The 18,696-nt window shown below is 36.0% G+C and overlaps 1 protein-coding gene across 4 annotated transcripts in view; it reads right to left on the reverse strand.

Annotated features, from left to right (window-relative positions):
- The window catches only part of BCKDHB (branched chain keto acid dehydrogenase E1 subunit beta), a 91,429-nt gene that overhangs the window by 58,997 nt on the left and 13,736 nt on the right, over positions 1–18,696 (reverse strand). For all 4 annotated transcript variants that reach the window (XM_026089474.1, XM_026089471.1, XM_026089472.1 and 1 more), the window contains exons 4-6: positions 6,590–6,723; positions 5,791–5,946; positions 919–1,027 (exon numbers count right to left, since the gene is read on the reverse strand). In XM_026089474.1, the coding sequence (XP_025945259.1) occupies positions 919–1,027; positions 5,791–5,946; positions 6,590–6,723 (399 nt within the window). The remainder of the gene's footprint in view (positions 1–918; positions 1,028–5,790; positions 5,947–6,589; positions 6,724–18,696) is intronic.

Below are 18,696 nucleotides of genomic sequence, written 5' to 3' on the forward strand. Positions count from 1 at the left end.
TAATCACCTTGCATATCTCCACATGTGAAATTTTTTATTCACTGTCTGTTCTCAGTCCAGTGTCAATAGCCCAGAGAAGACAAGTTAACTGTTACAATGAAGACAAGTGACAGATTACTCTGTTAAGTGTTATACATAATGATGGCTGCTAAAACTACTTTGAACCAAAAAGTTCACAATGACTAAAACTAATGTTAGCAAGTAATGTCAATCACACGTTCTCCCAGATAAGATTATAATTTAAGGGGCAGATTTTCAGAATTTTAGAAATGAAACAGTTCAAAGACATTTTAACTTTGTGGTAACAATGATGTTTAGCTCTTCTGGAAAAACAGAAACAAAAGTGGCAACTTATTCTAATACCTAGAATTATCAACACGAAAACGGTTTAACTTGTGTCAAATTTAAATTGTCTTGTCCCAAGTAAAAAAAGTCTCCAAACAACTCCGTAACTTCAGCATCCTAACAAAAGCAAGTTTATCCTTGGATGATTCAAGGTTTAATCCTTCAAGCCATTAAATGCCCACTTTTCTGTACAGTCTAAGTATTTCTCAAACTTAAATAGTCATGACCTGTCATTTGTACACATTGCCACAGCACTGTTGGATATGGGGTAATGTCTTTTAGCTCTATTCCTCCTGTTTTTTTAACCCATAACTGTACAAAACACTCCAGTTCCAGAGTTAACTAGGCATCAGTCAGGCTGTAAATGTTCACCTATCTTTGCATCCAAATTTATAAATCTTACCCAGTTTTCACAATTCCTCTAAGAACACAGCCACCAAACAATTAAAATAGAGACAAAAAAGTACATCTCAAGACTTCTGCTACACTATCAATTTAGCTATGACTACATAAATACATGTGCATAAAATAAACAGTGTTTTATTGGAAAATACAGCACATAAATCTTTTTACCTGCAGCTCGGTAAAGTATTTTAGGTTCAAAGAATATGCATGGATTCTTGTCCTCTATGCACGATAGCAGCAATCCTTTGGCCTGAACAGGACTTCTTGGAATAACAATCTGTAAAAATATTTTTAAACAGTTTAGTTAAAATGTAGTTCTGCTACAAGCTTTATTAATTAGCATTGCAGTGAACATAAAATATGAGTAATTCTTTGCCTTCAATAAAATTATGTAGAGATTGAGCAGTCATTAGATACAAAGTGCATTAACATCAATGTTACATTACTAAGATGCACTCCAAGTTTTGAATGTTTATTTTGTTCATTAATGAAGCTTGAATAGTTCCCCTCTGTACCATGATTTAAATATTTAATGGATTCCCCTCAGGTCAGGTAGAATTCACAGGTTTCCATAACATTTTGAGGTAGACTGAAGATAAGAAAGCCTATCAACTTCAAAAAATATTAAAGCATTACTTCAGTAAAACAGATGGATGACAGATAAAATTTTCAGCTGAGCAATCCTGAGTTGTTTGGGTAAAGATTCAAAGTGCGGCCTGGAAGGTCTTCAAAGTTAGTGCAGGAAAGTGAAAACTGAAAAAGGAAATAGTTATTTAGAGTTGACTTCCTTTACTTACGGCAGAAGCCTGGAATTTCTTGGTTTTGGAGGTCCAAAACTACTTGAAATTATTATCAAACAGGGAAAACGGTCGGCAAGGGCTCCAGATGTCATTTAGATACTTGGAACAAGCCCAAGGAAAAAAATAGGATTGCTTTGCCAACAGAATAAGTAATTATGGATGATCTAGATGTAGTCCCAAACCAAACTTACCTAAGTTTTCAGCAAAGAGTGTTGATTACGATAATGAACAGAAAGTTACCAAATTCTCACAGCCTAAATGAAAACAAAACCCTAAAGAGCTCAGTTCCTTCAGATCAGAGGAGCCAGTTAATTTGCACCCCAGAGATCACAAAGAGCTACCACATGCAATGTCAAAAGTCTACTTAATAGCTATCAAATTAGACGTGGTACCATCCAACCAAAGCCATTAGTTGTAGTGCCTATTAAAAAAAATCCAGGTCTGTTAAAAAAAATCCAGGTTTGGATGGGTCCAACTACAGGCCCATTAACTACCTCCAGTAGTTTGCAAGGCTTTAAAATACTTTTTGAGAGTAATATTTATCGATATAAAAGTAAAAGGAAAGTGCCAGAACACAACCTGACTTAATCAGCTATCTATAATGCCAAATTAATTTGATAACTGATTTTTCTAAACAAGGGAGATCTAATCTATTTAAACTTTAACAAAGCATTTAATAACTGACATAGGAAATCATCAGACTGAATGATGTTGCTTGTGTAGCTCCTTAGCACTGTTTTTAGGACAGACTATTTACTTTAGTCATTTATGATATTTAAGTCAGAATGTGGAGTGTATAGCATGTAATGTACAAGAGAGTCACCACCAATACAGAGGTTGATACCAAGGAGAAAGACCTAAATCACATGATTTGACAAAAGCAAAAGGAAACTGAACAATACATAGTGAAAAGTCACACATATAGGGACTATTTTTTTCCTATAAATTCAGAGCTCAGCAGTAGAAATTCAGACAAAGATCGGAATCTAGTATCTGCTCAAAGGATGGCTAGGACCCTATGTAGTACAACCATAAAAAAGCATAATAGAGACAAGGAAGTATTAATGCTATTGCAAAAATTACTGCTAGAAACTCAGCTGGAATACTTCATGACTATATCATTTGTTTTCAAAGAAAATGAAGGGAAACAGGTACCAAAAGAGCTTCAAAAAGTATTTAACCTATCTTCAGTAGTTTAGTTTGTTTAGTCTAACAAAGCAAAGACCAAAGGGAAAACAGTAGTTCTCCTACTACATGAAAGATAAGAAGATAAAGGACAGATAAGTTAAAGATACAAGTTAGTCATGAACAAATTTAAGCCGGCAATAAAAAGAAAGTTTCTAGTTGCTATGGCAAAAATTCTGGAGCAATCTCTCAATGGAATACAGGGAGTCAACAAGATAATTTTAGGAGAGAGTTTGATCCATTAAAATGCTTATAAGAGCAAACAAAAGATACAGTGATCCAATGTCCTTGCCATTCCAGCAAGTTTTGTCTTAAGCACTAATACAGTTCCTCCTCTGAATAGCTGGTGTTGTGCAAATGCTGTGTTGCCTGGAAAATTTAAACCTCATCTTTCACCTACGGAAAAACAGTATAACAACCTGAAGTCAGGAATCAACTGCATAGGTTCATAAGAAAGCAGTTTTGAAAACTGTCCTCCCCAAAGATACATCCTACCCTCCCCAGTTTGAAACACATGGCCTTTTTTCCCCCCATAATTTGAGCACAATATGCACAGATATGGGACTTCAGCACAGGCATCTGAATCACAGCTTCATTTGGATACCTGGATACATATACATCAAAGATTGGGTACATATGAAAAACGGCCTGCAAATTTGAAGATAAAGCCTTCGCTGAATTAACATTAACATATCACACCACTAGCACATATCTATGAAAGAGATAGGTTTCAACTTTGGTAAAGAAGCAGTAACTGTTTTAAACAGTATTTAACTGCATTAATGAAGATCCTTGCAAAAATTAAAGGAGTATGTTGCTTTTAAAGATGCAATATTCAAAAGATATGGAGTCTAAAATATTTCTCTGTACTTCAAGAATATTAGTGCATTGATCCATCAGTTCAACAGAATTCAACATCCACTTTGAGACACAGCTATTAGTGGTAGCAAGATGTTTTAGCACTTTAGCCAAGAAACTTGTTCTCTGGGTTCCTTCAAGCCCTCAGCAACTCACTCTTCCCCTCCTTCCCTATGGCTCCTTTTACACCCCACTGCAGACAGGATTTCCAGAGTAGCACCAGCAAGCCACACACCAGCATGTTTGTCTCCTGTTCATGCACCCCTCATCTCATCTCATCCTTGAGAGAGCTCTGATTTACAGTATATGATGCCGACCTGGAAGGGTATTTTCAATCCATACATCTATACTGAAAGAAGAAACAAATATCAAAAAGAGAAAAAAAGCAAACAATGAGAGAAAAAGAAATGAAATTATTTGATAAAATAAAATTCTGACTTCCTAACTTATTCAGGGGACTAAGTACAGTAATACTGGATTGCACTAGATTAGAAAGGAAATTTTATTCACCAGAGTGGACCACAAAAATCTCAGCATTTTGTTCAGTAAAAAGATTTAAGAGACCCACAAAATCAACTTATATTAGCTCTGTCATCAGTATCTCACTGAACACTAGAAGTTAAGTTGTTCTTCTATATCACAGTTTTTAAACAAGCTCAAGAAACCATCTGATTCAACTACATTGTAGAAGACTTTGTAGTTTACATTTGCCTATATAGGGAAATATTTTTCAAGTTCAGTATAAAAACACTTCAAAGACGATATTCTTGAGTGAACTAACATTATTTCGAGTGCTCTGCATTGTGCTTTTTAAACAATTTTCTTTCCCCACTTCCCTGTCTACAATTAGTAGATGGTCAATTTAGTAGTCATTTTCTGAACAAAGCTTTCTTTGTAATGGTTCACTTGATTTAAAACCTGTTTTTAAGTTTTCCAGTTCTGCACTGACAAATTTTCCTCGCAACACATACAGCTGTTGCTTTTTCCTAGCAGCAGCAACTAAAGTCAGAATCAAATCTTTGTTGCAGTTACAAAATAAGACTCTAAAGTACCCAAATCCCCTTAAGAATTTCTACTGAAAGTGCCTTCAGAGAAACTGTATATGTTTCAGTTCTGAATTACTTTCATGTCAAAAGTTGATTGGATATTATCAGATATTCAAGAAATACTGTGCAATGAAACAACACCCAAAGATAAAAAATGCATTCTGTTTCTCAAATACCATGGAATAAAATGTGAATAACATGCAATAAAATGTTAATAGTAAGATTTTGATCTGGTACTTCTGGTTTGTGTATGTTTCTGGATGTCTTTTGTTTGCTCATTTTTTTAAGTAAAGAGAAACAAGCAGGAGAAAGGACTACAGACTCCCTGTAAAAGAGTAACATCCAAAGTTTTGAAAACACCAAAATCACATATAGACAGTATTTTAACACTAGATAAACAATGAACACCTGTCTCCAGCACACAAATACCATTTTTGCTTCAAAGTCATTCAGATTAATCAACCTATGAGTCATTTCCTCAGTGGACTGGATGCCAGTTAATCCAAAAGTAGAAGTCCATAGACAAAAATTTACTCAGGAAAAATGGAGAGCTGGCAAAGAGGACGCTCTTAGAACAGATGTATTGATCTGAGATGACCAGGTCCCTCCCCCACCCCTCCACCAAGAAGTCAGTGTAAAAGCTAGGATCCAACTTTCAAGGGATACCACTTTATCCTGCAGAAAGCTTGTCTCAAGTTACCATTCACATAAATTAATTTGACAATGTTCTTAGGAAGACAGAAGCAAAAAAAAAAGTATCAATTATTATATATACTATATACTATACTATATACTATACTGGACACAGAACAAAAGTAAAATGTATGCTTTTTCAAGCATAAAGCACACAAATATGAAATGTGCTAACTAGACAGGTTCAGATTACTTCAATGATGACTATAAATTCTTAAACTCTTGACACAGTTTAAGTTTTATATATTGAAAACTAAACGGTTTTCAATTAACACGTTTGATGCAAATCTTTTGTTGTGTACTTCACTACTATATTAGTCTTAATACAGCTTATGATTTGAAACTTAAGTCTCCTCTCCTTCACTTCTAAGCCTCCTTTCTCTGCCTGCACCCAGATTCATCATTAGTCAGGTACAATCAAAATGAACCTTAGCAAAATAAAGTAAGAGTCACTTTACCTTTATTCCTGGACAGTGAGCAAAAAAAGCTTCCGGACTTTGAGAGTGATACAGTGCACCATGGCCCACACAACCCCAGGGGGCTCTGATGGTAAGATTGCCACAGTTGAACAAATCTCCAGAGCGGTAACGATATTTTGCTGCTTCGTTAACAATCTGGAAAAAAAGATTAAGCCTTTCATATACTATAGTAACATTCAGTCCATTAACTTTAACTATGTATCAACCTCTATAATGCATGAGATATATTTACACCATCTACTTCATGCATGTCAGTCAGAGGACCAAATTAGAAGCAAAAGAAGCCTGTGAAGTCAGTGGAGGAGCAAGCATTTTCTAAGAGAAATGAGGCACCAATTCAGAGTACTCAAGTTAGATGCCTCAAGAGTGGCCATACAGCCCAGTAGTTTTCCCATAAAAGTCACCATACTGTCCACTAACCCAGTTCAAAGATTAATTTTATCAAATGGCCACACAACAGGCTGCAACAGCATAAAGAAGTGAGACACGGTGTTGGAAAGGCACAGCTGCAGAATTTAAGGCTGCTTAAGTCAATATGGCCACAAAACCAAAAATAAAAACAAACATGTGCTTCAAACCCACCTTTAATTTGCATTAATTATTCATCCCTTAACCTGGCCCCTGTACCTTCCTGTTTACTTAAAGTATGCATAAATATTAGTAATATGGCTGTGGATATATTTGCTAAAATAGCAGATAAAAAACAAGTATTAATACTATCAGAAGAGTCACTGAAACTGTCATAAGATTCCTTTTTACTTCATTTACTAGTACTAACCTGATCAAATGCTGGAAAAATGTAATCTGCAAACTGAATTTCTGCAATGGCAGTAGCACCTGCAACAGCAACTCCAATCCCAAAACCAACAATTCCTTGCTCACACAAGGGAGTGTTGAAAACTCTGTCTTTACCTACAAAAGAAGAAAAAAATTCTTTAACATACCAGCAATAAGTGGAAAACACTACCTTTAGGTACAGATATATTCAAGTTACAAACGAGTCATCTGCAGTAAAGCATATGGCCCTTTAGATGGGCTTTTTATGTCTAGCAACCATAAGTATCACAGGTAATGATTCTTTCACTCTAATTTGTAACAGCTCAGAGGAAGACAAGGACAAACAAATGCAAGAAGAGTTTATGTAACTTACAACGTTCTTATTAACACTTCAGAGAAAACAATTTGTTCTGATATGCATATAGATAAGCATGCAAACCCATGCTTATATGGGAGGAGTATGGAATACCTACATGCTTTAAAAAAAAAGCTTACAATAGAGAAGTATTGTTAATTTTTTTTTCTTTCTTCAGACAGTCAAAATGAACTGTCCACAATAAATGCAGGTTGATTGACCAAGGCCTCTGGATGAAAGCATACTGTCACTCAACATAAGCAGTGCCCAGTGCAACATGCTTGAGACTGCACTTACCAAAGCATTTGGTTTGTCTCCAAAGCAAGAGAAGGAAGCTGTTCCTGCTGTTGGAGGCACAAGACTGGAAATCAAATATTCTGTTTTCTACATCTAACTTTCACCATGAGAGTGCAAAGAAGTCATTTTAACCCTGACATATTTCTGTGCCATTTTCATGTTCTAAATATGCATCAGTCTAAAAGATGACTGAAGACAGAATTCTTCAATGCACGCAATTAAAAACAAAAAAAGGTGTTTAAACACTACTACAATTTATTCTATAAGATATAGTTACATTATTTGCCAGCAGTACCCTACTGCCTCAGCAGATCAACATGAGACTTAGCAATGCTACTAAATTTTCCTTTTTCAGCACCGAGAAAAAAGATAGTAGGTTTCCATAGGCATTTATTACTATTATGTAGGAATATGCCAAGACTTCAAACTGGATGGAAAAAAGTGAGCATGCTGCACACAGTGGCTATGCAACAAGCTAATAACTAAGCAATAACCAAATAAATAACAAACAAATTAATAATAAGGAAAATCATTACAACAAAAACTCCTAATTTCAATAGTTGAAAGTTGATAAAGTGAAGAAAGGAAAGATAGCAAAAGATTTTAGAAAGGGATGGTCAGAACTGAACTGTTATCCACAGCTGTATTTATGTCACTGCTTGGACAGTGTGCATGTGCTTTACTTGGTCTTCTGATTTTCAAACTTCAAGGGTTACTTTSTTTGGGGGCTTTTTTTGGACAAATCAGGAATTAGTTTTTGGCTCTCCCTCTACTTCCTCCCTTTTCCTCCCAGCAGGAATGTGACTAAGACACTACACATTCAATGCAGGGTTAAATAAATATAATCCATTCAATGATATTAAAGTTTTGGTATTGTCAGTGAGGCTACCCAAACCATCACAACTCTGAAGGGTTATCACAACTGCAGCATACGCCACAATTTCGCACACAACATAGAGGAAATGTTTTCAAACAGCTTAAAGATTTGGGGTGGAGGAAGGCACCATTTTCTCAACTTCGTCATTCTGAACTTCCACATCTTCTACTCATTTCTCATAAATCACTGTTTCAAACATAAATCATAGCAACCTTGAGTACTTTTAAGACACATGTACACTTGGCTGCTTCTTGTTTAGAAATTAATTTTCAAGGAAATTTTAGCTTTCCTTTCTTCTGCCATTGCCATTGGAGATAAGAGCGTTACCATAGGTAGCTCAATAAGTAAAACTGAATTCCAGATTAACAAAATTATTGCCTAGCTCTTGAAAGAAGTTATTTTGTCATTCAGATGTCCAGCAGACGTGCGGTATGACTCTGATCAACTCTGAATCACAGAGTATCTTGCAGGTCAGAGAACATTTTACAAGTAGAAAAAGCAACTAGCTCTTGTTCCCAAGATAATACATGAGCAGGTTGATCAAAGTGATTTCTAGGTGTGGGTCATCTGTACTTTGCTTCACATCTCCTGGGAGGAGGGAGAAAAAAAATAAAAAATAAACACTAATAATTTCTGTAGGTACTGTGGTTGAAAGCAGCCTATAATTCAACAGACTTAAAATGACACCTGAAGTCAGAATGACAGTAAGTTAGTAATACTACCATTTAGTGTTGCTAGGTTTTTTTGTTTCGTTTTGTTTTTACTAGAGCGCCTAGGCAATGCTACTAGCTGGTATATTTCTATTCCTCCTGTGTTAGTACTACCAATTTGCCTGGCACTGTATCTGTGTATACACAGACCCAGCCCTGAAAGCCTTACTTTCTAAATAACGGAAAAAGACAACAGAATGCTGTGAGAAATCTGGAATTAGGCAAGATCTTCATYAGAAGACCTAATTTGTTTTTTATTTTCTCCATAAATTACACTCACTTCTGACAGACATCAATCATTCCTCAGCTTTACTGCTGAGAATTCTAATAAAAAGTGTTTCARAAATGCATCAAAAAGCAATTACTTCTTCCCATAAGAGCTGACAAAAGGGAGAGGATTTCAATCACATGAGGACTATTCCTGTTCCACAGAGAAAGCAGCACATTGGCTTTCTGGACTATTTCATCCCATTTCTGCAGAACTCTAGATCAATAAATAAGTCCATAGGATGGAGRAGGAAAACACCACCAGAGAAATATGAAGAAAAGAACTGAGGAGAACACAAGATTATTTTTGAAACTAGAGACTGTACATTATTTACGTAAACTGTTCTCATTCCTCGAAGATGGCGTAACCTTGGTTGCCTGAGGGCCTACTCAGAGGCATGCCAGCCTCTGCTTCACTAACCATGCAGGTCTCCAAGTTGAACAGGCCTTGGCTGCAGACACCAGCGCCAACCCTAGCTGCCTTAACCAGACAAACACGGATTGAGCATCTGTGCTCCTGCTCCTCAGCACCCAGTATAATCCAACGACTAGGCAGCTTCCTTTAACCAAAATACTTTTTATCAAGGCATTTCTGGAGAAAGGAACATACCCAGCCTAGGCCCACGTGTATCAGTCCCACGTCTCACCACCCTCTGGGAGTCTGGGGAAGCCCTGTTTCAGACACAACCGAAAAGCTGGCTATACCATATCCATCTGCAGCACTGTAAACAACTGACAAACATCTCCCCCTCTTGTTTTAATCTAGACTGCCTTGAAACAGGCATCTTATTTCCATTCTCTTTCACTGAAATTTCACTAAATTTTTAATTAAAAACAACTCATATTTTAATAGACTGAAAATATATTAATGTTCCCAAGACATATTATGCTTTCTTACTTCTTAGAAGTCTACTGGCAGATCAGTCTATTTCACCTCATTTGCTTACTTGAACTTTTGATCATATACAGGTAATCGTAAATCTCCAAAATACTTTCTTAATAATTTTCAGAGGTGCCTGAAAGTCAAGTATGTTAGGAAGCACAGTTTAGTAAGTAGTTGAGGGGTGGGAAGGACATTGGATTTTAACTTCTTACGGTTTGCCTGGAGTGCGCTATTCTACTTGGTTAAGGTTCCTCCCTCTCAGACATTGCTTAGATTGCCAAAATTGAATTTATGAAGCCAAGTCATGAATGCAGTACAGATATCATAAGAATAAAACAGGCCGGCAAAGATCACAATCACATATGGAAAGGATCTAAGATGTTCCCGTATCAGCTAAAAAAAAGTAGAACAATAATAAGCAGGAAGAGTTACCCTCAATGTATGAACAAAACAGTTATTTGACTGTGATAACAAAGCAATAGTGTGTAGTGGGATAACACAAGTGAAGTGTCAGTATAGAAAGGCATAACTTGTTATACAGAATAAAAAGGATGCCAGGTAGATGCTTCAAAAGAACCATGATCTGCAAACATGAAAAACAAAACCAGAAAATACAAAAACAGATAATAGGAACAGGATATTTTGTAGCAAACAACTGGTAATCAGAATGCAGATTATAGACATAATCAGAAAAGAAAACACTGCAAAAAATAAGTTATAGAAGAGACTGAAACAAAAACATCAGTTAAATTCAGAAAAAAATCTAAAAATATATATTGAAACCAAAATAGTCAATCATCATTCTCTCTTCCTCCACATAAACTTCTATTACATTTTAACACACACTAACACTGAAATGCAAATGTAAGTCTGGTTTAAAACTCTACCACATAAACTATATAAAAAACAGAATAATGTCTGAACAGAATAAAAACAAAACAAAGACTGTTGAGAAGGACTCAGAAGGAAAAAGTCAGATCATACTAGGCTCACCTAATCTTATTCTTTGTTAACAGATTTTTTTCAGAGTAAGCTGAAATAGCATTATATACTGGTTCGATAAATAAGTTTATTTCACCCTCATACTGAAATGTATTTGAACTACTCTGTAAAATGAGTTTCAACTAATAATCTATGAAAAACTTTTTAATTGTTTAATATCAATTTGAGGTAGGTGCATGAACTTAAAAGCATTTTGGATCCATCACACAAATATTGCTCTGTATGATTTGAAATATAAAAGACACCCTAATAAAACATCCAAAATACTATTGAGATATTAAATTAGAGACAGCATGGTGCTATCAAAAGAGTATGATAAAATAAATGAAGTGAAAATCAGTAAAAGCAAACATGAAATACGTGACAGTTATAACACGAACAACTTGATGGACCTAATTTAAACTTTCAGAACTAAACGCATAAGCTTGAAGTGCTATAGCTTGAAATTGTAAAGACAATTACCCTGAGACAAAGAAAGAAAGATCCAGCTAATACTCACTGAACAAGACTCCTATTATTCAGGGAGACTTCTGAATTCACATGCAGAACAATGATACTGATCCTTTCTTACAAGCCTAACTTAAAGCACAACTATTTATTGAACAGCAGGGAAAAACTATAGCCTTGGATAGAATTTCAAGAAGTGTTTTTTGTTGTTGTTAATAAAATGTGACCTTTTAAGACAAGAAGTTATAAATATGATTAGAATAAAACAAATTTATTAATTTCCCTGAACACTGAAAATTGTACAGTATGGCTTTAACCACCCATTTTTATTTATACAATATGGAAATTGTTAACAAAACTAATACCAACTATTTAAATTAACACTGAAAATTTAAAGCTATTAAGCCCATGGATTTTCATGTGTTTTCAAACTGTGAAAAGGAAGCCAATGTTGATAAACAGCAAGTCATTAAGATCTTCCTTTGCAAGCCGTTCACTCAACTGAAATCTAACTCAAGCAGACTAATAACCAGAGATACTTTGTCTCCTCATATTTCATTTCCATATCAATGAAGAAACATTTCCTAAAATGTACCCTTGCGTCAACCAAGCAGCTCAAAGCAAATGGACACAAATTTCACACACTGACTTTTTGCTACAGGTGAAAGCAGTATCTCTACATTATCTGAAACCATGTACGTCAGCCTCTGAAGACATTACACTGTTACCCGTTTCAATTAACCTGCCGAGCTTAATAAACATCTCTCACTTCAGCCATCTCAACAGGTCGGTGCCCTTTTCCCCATCAGTGAGGGAAAAAGCATGACAAACAGGGCTATGTGAAAAATGGATGATTCTTCTCATCTCTCCATCCCAGGAACTAGGAGGATTAGGTGCATGTTAAGCAAGGGAATAAATAGACTGGAAGGATCAGCTAAAAAAGTAAATCTGACAAGATTAAAAACTTTGAGGAAAGAAACAGTAGCTGGTTAAAAGCAATTTTTAACCCATTCTTGCATCTTCCCCTGAATGCTTACATTTGTATAAAACAGGATTGATCTTTGTGATTTTTCAAAACATCAAGTTAAATAATACACACAGAACCCCACAAATGGTCAAATTACCACTGACCCTCTGCCTAAGGGGCAACAACTTTAAGACAGTCTTACTGTCACGTTCTTGTCCTCCAAGAATGAGAAGTTTCATAGCAACCTAACAGAACACATGTTTATAGACATATGCAGATGATTATTGTGCATTAATGCTTTGGCCTGCTTCATCTTTATTTGTTCCAAGAAGTCAGGAAAAAAGTATTTCAGCTTTCAGTATCTTCAGTAAAACATGTTCCTGTCTTAATTTAATTTCAAAAATGTGATATTCAAAAGATATAAAACCTTCTATATACTAGCACATCATCCAGGGCTCCACTTCCAATCAATCTCACATTGCTCCCTAAGAGCCTACCTTGAAAGATTTGAGTGGACTAAGGGGGAGCACTGTTGATTTAGTCAAGTTTTTTTTTTCTTCTAAGACACTTTTACATCACTTTTGTCAAAAAGGAGTCTTAAAGAAAGAATGGCAGTATTGACTTTTGCTAATAATTAAATTCTTAATATATCCAAGCAGCATTCTATTTGCCCAGTAATCTCATTAATTTTCATTAAAAAATACATGAGAAGTCAAGAGGAGGAGTCCAACAAACTCAATATTCTGTCTTTGACAGCACCAGTCATGGATGCGCTTGCAAAAACAAAGGTCCAAAAAGAAAAGGAAGTCCTAGCAGGTTAGTTTCTCTGCTATTCACTGGAGGAGGACTTTGTGTAGAAAATTCAAATAGAAATGATTGAGTTCTGCTTTTAAAGAACTGTTCTACTGCTAGAATATCTAGGATTCTTCACAGATGTGCCCCTACTAATTCTATTTTAATAAAATTTATAACAATCTATGCAAAAATCAGACTTTTCAGATCCCACAATCCCTTTTAAGGGGGCAGTAGGGGTTACGATTGGTGTCACTTAGTATCAGAGGAATGGAAACTAGCAAGTGATAGGGCAGATACCACAGCAAGTAGTTTAGTAAATTCAAAGTCCGTTCTTTTAGAACTCCTAACATGAAACAGTTCTAGTAAATTGTTATTAATTTTAACAATCTGTGCTAACACTTCTTCTATTGAAATCCCACTGAGAGATCTTCAGCTTCAAAATGACTGTGCAATGGACACTATTCCCCTGTAGTAAACACCAGGAAAAACATATTAGCTTTCCAGCCGAAAGTGCAAATTTAAAATCTACTTGTCCAAAGCAGAGCTTAAGTTTCACATAGGCAAAGACGGTTTACCTCTCTGCCTTGAATCTATGCACACTATAGCACTGTGCCATTTGAAAAGCTGCTTTTTCCAGACCTGCCCATGCTAAAATAGACTATTTCATCTACCTAGTAGGTGAAAAGCAACCTAATGAAATGACAAGGATTTCATTAGTACATTGCAACTTCTCATAATGAAAATGTGCACAGATTGAGCCCAGAACCCTTCATCTGCCCACACATCCCCAGCGGACTTCAAGGACTCAGCTATACCTCTTACCTAGCTCAGTCCCCTACACTCCTTCAGCCAAGCTTTAGCCATTATTTAAGTCAATAGAAAGACTCAAGTCAAGTGCAATGAGTTGGGTCTGTTACAGGATAGGCATACGTATCCCCCACACAAAAATCACTATGTATACACAGCCTATGCTTTCCAAAAAAGCTCAAAATTTACTTACTTTGAACCAAAAATTTATATAAACTTTGATTAATTAGCAGCTAATTCCATGGCAGACTTCCATCACTTTACCCTTAAACTTTTCCAAAAGTCATGTTCTGACAATCAGATACATGGCTGAGTCAAAAGAAGGTATTTCAGAAAGCTGTGAATGACAGAAAACAGGGTCAGAACAGAGATGCATGTGCACTAAATTAGCTGCACCCACTTTTGCTGTTGCAAAACCCGTGTTAACATGACCTATTCTTCAACAAAGGATACAGACTTCTTAATCCATAAAAACCTTTACAAAAGTCAAACGACACAAGGCATCTTATTCAGTTTCACTTGTTTATAGCAGTCTTAATTTTCCTTCGAAAAAAAAATCACTTAGCACAAAAAATGTATACTTATGAAGCACTAATTACCACAGTACTGCCCAAAGAAAAGGACGTGTTCTGGCAATTACCTGTTAAAAACAGGAACTCCTCACAGGTTTATCCAGACTTCATTTGTTCCAGTAACAGAAGCAACACTTTTGAAGAGTCTAATTCAAACAAATATGAAATTATCAACTGCTGAAAGGTCAGTTTTACTTCTAAGTCTTCCCTGATTACTATTTTCAAGGCATTCATAGGTTTGAACAGACCTGAATATTTGAACTAGCAGTTCTATTTCCAAGTGTTCTCAACATGCCATTCTCCTACTCAAGATGGTACATTTTTCTTTCAATACATCCAGACTGTACTTTCAGTTCCTCCCCTCCAAGATTCCCTTAGGAAAAGAGGATGTTTACTGCATTTTTATGCAGTTTATTTTAGTATCAGAGTCAGGAGAAGTGCTGGAGTACTAAGCAAATGGGACTGGGATTGGGACCAGACACCTCAATTATGCCTATGATTTGCAGGTACTGAATGGCAAGTTTGGAAGGAAGGAAAAGTTACTTTCTAAAGGATTGCTGACAGACTGTACACATGGAAATACTGTCTTTCCATTTTACCCTCAGATCAATTCAAGCTAGATTTTGCATGAACTGACTCTCTCGTTCTTACCTTTTAGAAAAAGCTTATAAGTTATAATGCAACACAGTATTTATTCTTTGCTAGATGTTAATTGTAAAACTTAATAAATTCTTAAGTTGTTCATAACATGAACATAACATTAAGCATTTACTTAATTTTCAGGCTCATGGCCCTTGGATAGGGCAGGACACAGGAAAATTTATTTACTAGCAGATCTACCTTCCTAAAGCAAATGGGGAAGACTTTCCTAGCACTCTCTCCCAGTTCAGATTTCCTGTCATTTGTGACAAAGTAGTATCCAAACAAAAGGTAAAGACTTAAGCAGTAACGATAAAATATATTGTGTAATTTTCTCCCTTATTAGGGGGTGAGGGGAAAGGGGAGGGCTTGGGTTTTATACAACTTTGAATGGCCTGTAGATTTGCATGTCTGTCATTTAATTCCTCCATAATGGAAAGGCAGAAAGTAGTTTAAAAATGGGCAAGATCAGGTTCTTTTCAGGTACACATGAAAGGATGAAACAAAGCTGCAAAAAGGGAAACTCTGATTAGATATGTTTAAAAAAAAATTCACCAGAACAGTAGTCAAACACTGGAGCAGGCTGCCCAGAGAGGCTGTAGAAGGTCCATCCTTGGACATATTCAAAACTCACCTGGACAAGACCACAAGCAACCTAAACTGGCTCTACGCTCAGATCAGATGACCTTCACAGGTCTCTTCCAACCCGTTATTCAATGATTCATGAATAGCTCAAGCAGGATTACATCCTGACTGCTCAAACTTTTTCTGTCTGTACCTGCTGACGGAAGCATTTTATGACATTGATAGAATAGTACCAATCTGGCTCCACGCTCTTCGAAAGATATTCGACTAGCCACTCACCTCAAAGTGGCAGATTTGCTTATCCAGAGTTTCTTTTTACTGTTGACTGTGCAGGTAACCTACTCCATATTGAATTCATTCAGATCTAGCTCATATAACCAGTTTTATCAGCCTAAAGAAAACAAGCACTATGCCAAACTGCACTGAGGCATGCAAGTTCATCCAGAGAGTACTAACAACATTCCTTGCTCACCCACCAAAAAATTTTGCTACAAGAAGCACACTTGCAGAAGAGCATAATGGACTACAGACTTGCAAGCTATCCCAGACTACAAAGTGCTCACTTCTAAAAATAAGCTTTAAAACTAACATCTACCAAACATCTGTATATGTGTAACCCAGGGATAATAATATATCAACTTTATTTAAGAGGCTTTGATGAGTCAGTTCCATGCATTTTCAGACTACCTGCAACATTGCATTGCACTGCACGACAAGATATCCAGCAAGAAAATGCATTAGTTACCAACGTTCACTATTAAATCATGCTCATAAAAATTCTGCTATAATAGCCTGGGTATACCACCTGTATGACAAACCAAGTAATACTCAAAACCATGAAAAATGCAAGGCACCCTCTTCCACACTGGTCAGTACCAGTCGTATAGAAATACTTTCCAAAAATTTGAAAGCATGGTGAATCAATTGTAAATTGTGAAGCAACTACTTTCAACACAGCAAGACAGCAGCAAGGATCTAAGGCTGCTATAAAAATACTCAGAAACAAGGCGCTGACTGCCCATTAACAATTTGCAGTGATGGGAAAAATCTTAAGCATCTCGCATGTAATCATGCCTGTCTCTCTCGATAATGCAGAGTACATGCCTGGGGAAGGGGAAAATCTATAAATGGATCTATACCTGGCACTTCTATACCAGTGCGAAAATTCCTTGTCAGATTAAGAGGATTTAATATATTTCTGCATATTCAGCAGAAACAAGATTCTCTATAATAAATTACCAACTTGTTATGTTAGCCTGGTTACTGGAACATGCACTGAATCAAGTTAAATTAAAATCGTTAGTAAGGTCCAAACTTTTTTGCTCCTCAAAGTGTTTCTGTTGCATAGCTGTTGCTGACTGAACTCTAGAGATGGCCTTACACAGTCTGTCCCTTCTAGGCTTCTAAGAAATTACTTCCAAACTCAGTGCATTCTTAAACTGAAGCGGTGATAATTACCACACTCTTACCACCAGCCTCTCTCAGATGCAGGAAAAAGAGTGACAAACCAATTTAGTCCTACTTGATGAGTACAAACGAAACAGGGTGTACCGATCGCAAGACTAATCAGGGGAAGTGAGAATCAATTCATTCCACCTAAGGAATAGTAAAGGCAGACTGACATCTAAAATGCATATGAATTATGCTGGCGGATGCGGTATTACTACGGATTGCAAGCACTAGTTATGTTCACAGCTTCCATCTTGTTTCCTTAATATATTAAGTTCTATCCTCCTTGAAATTATATTACTAAAATATCATTTTTAATTTTTAAATGAAATTATTTTCTGAAACAGAAAATTCCATTTTGAAGAAGCTCAGAAATGCATGTTTTTTTGCCCAGTGATGTGTCTTGAAACATCTTAAAAATGTGTTACAATAGCTTTCTTAGGCTCTGTACTAAAACATCGACCTACATGTTTCTAATCAGGTTCTGTATTAACAAGTACATCCTTCATCTTTCCCTCAAACAGGTTAAAATATACAACATACAATTAGAAACATAATAAAAATTACTAACTCCCAAAAAATAAAGCATCTATTTTCACATCAGGCACAACATCAGAACTACTAAAAAGTCAAAAGCAAAGTTAAAAATAAATCATATAGCTCTAACACATCAGACATCTATTTCAATACCCCATACATACAATGTAAAAGGACATACTACATTTTATTAAGTTCTCAAATAACATTTTTTTCTAGCCATGAATAGCCAATTCTTTTCTTAAGATTTAACATGAAAATGAACAAAATGTACTATTGTGTAATGAGTCTGGAACACATTCTCCAGATGTTACAGTTCAAAAAAGACGTTTATATAAATCAGAACAAAATCCAGATCTTGCCAAACGGCTCTGGAAGAACCAGGCAAGAAAGCTGCAACATTATTCTGCTTAAATCTATCTACACACAGACAAGGGTAACAAAACTCCAGAATTCTTACATTTTACTGAATATATGTACACCAACTAGTCATTTTTAATGCTGAATAAGATCTTCCACCCTCAGCTTAAATCCAACAAGCCTAAAATTGTGCACTATTTTGTTCTACCATATGGAATAGGTTAATAAGGACAAATACCAACATACAAGAAGTAGTAAGGTACTTCTCCAATAAGCTTGCAAACTGGTTCTGAAGCAATGAACTGTAGCCAGAAGAGACAGCATTTGCTACCTATCCATCTGTTTACAGAATAAACCTCTAATCACTTATTTCTAGTGTTGCTTTAGGTTGACCCTTTTCTTATCATTATAACAGCTTATTGCTGTGTTCTTAAAGTATCCAAAAGACTCCATGTTTATTGATAAAAAAAAGCTCATAGGAAACCCGCAGGGTGTCTTCCCACCTGCTGAAGCAGTATCCAGCCAATAGAACAACATGGAGGCATATTTCCCATGTTAA

The sequence above is a fragment of the Apteryx rowi genome, unplaced genomic scaffold (genome assembly GCF_003343035.1).
Source record: "Apteryx rowi isolate R43461 unplaced genomic scaffold, aptRow1 scaffold_818, whole genome shotgun sequence".
Classification (NCBI taxonomy): Eukaryota; Metazoa; Chordata; class Aves; order Apterygiformes; family Apterygidae; genus Apteryx; species Apteryx rowi.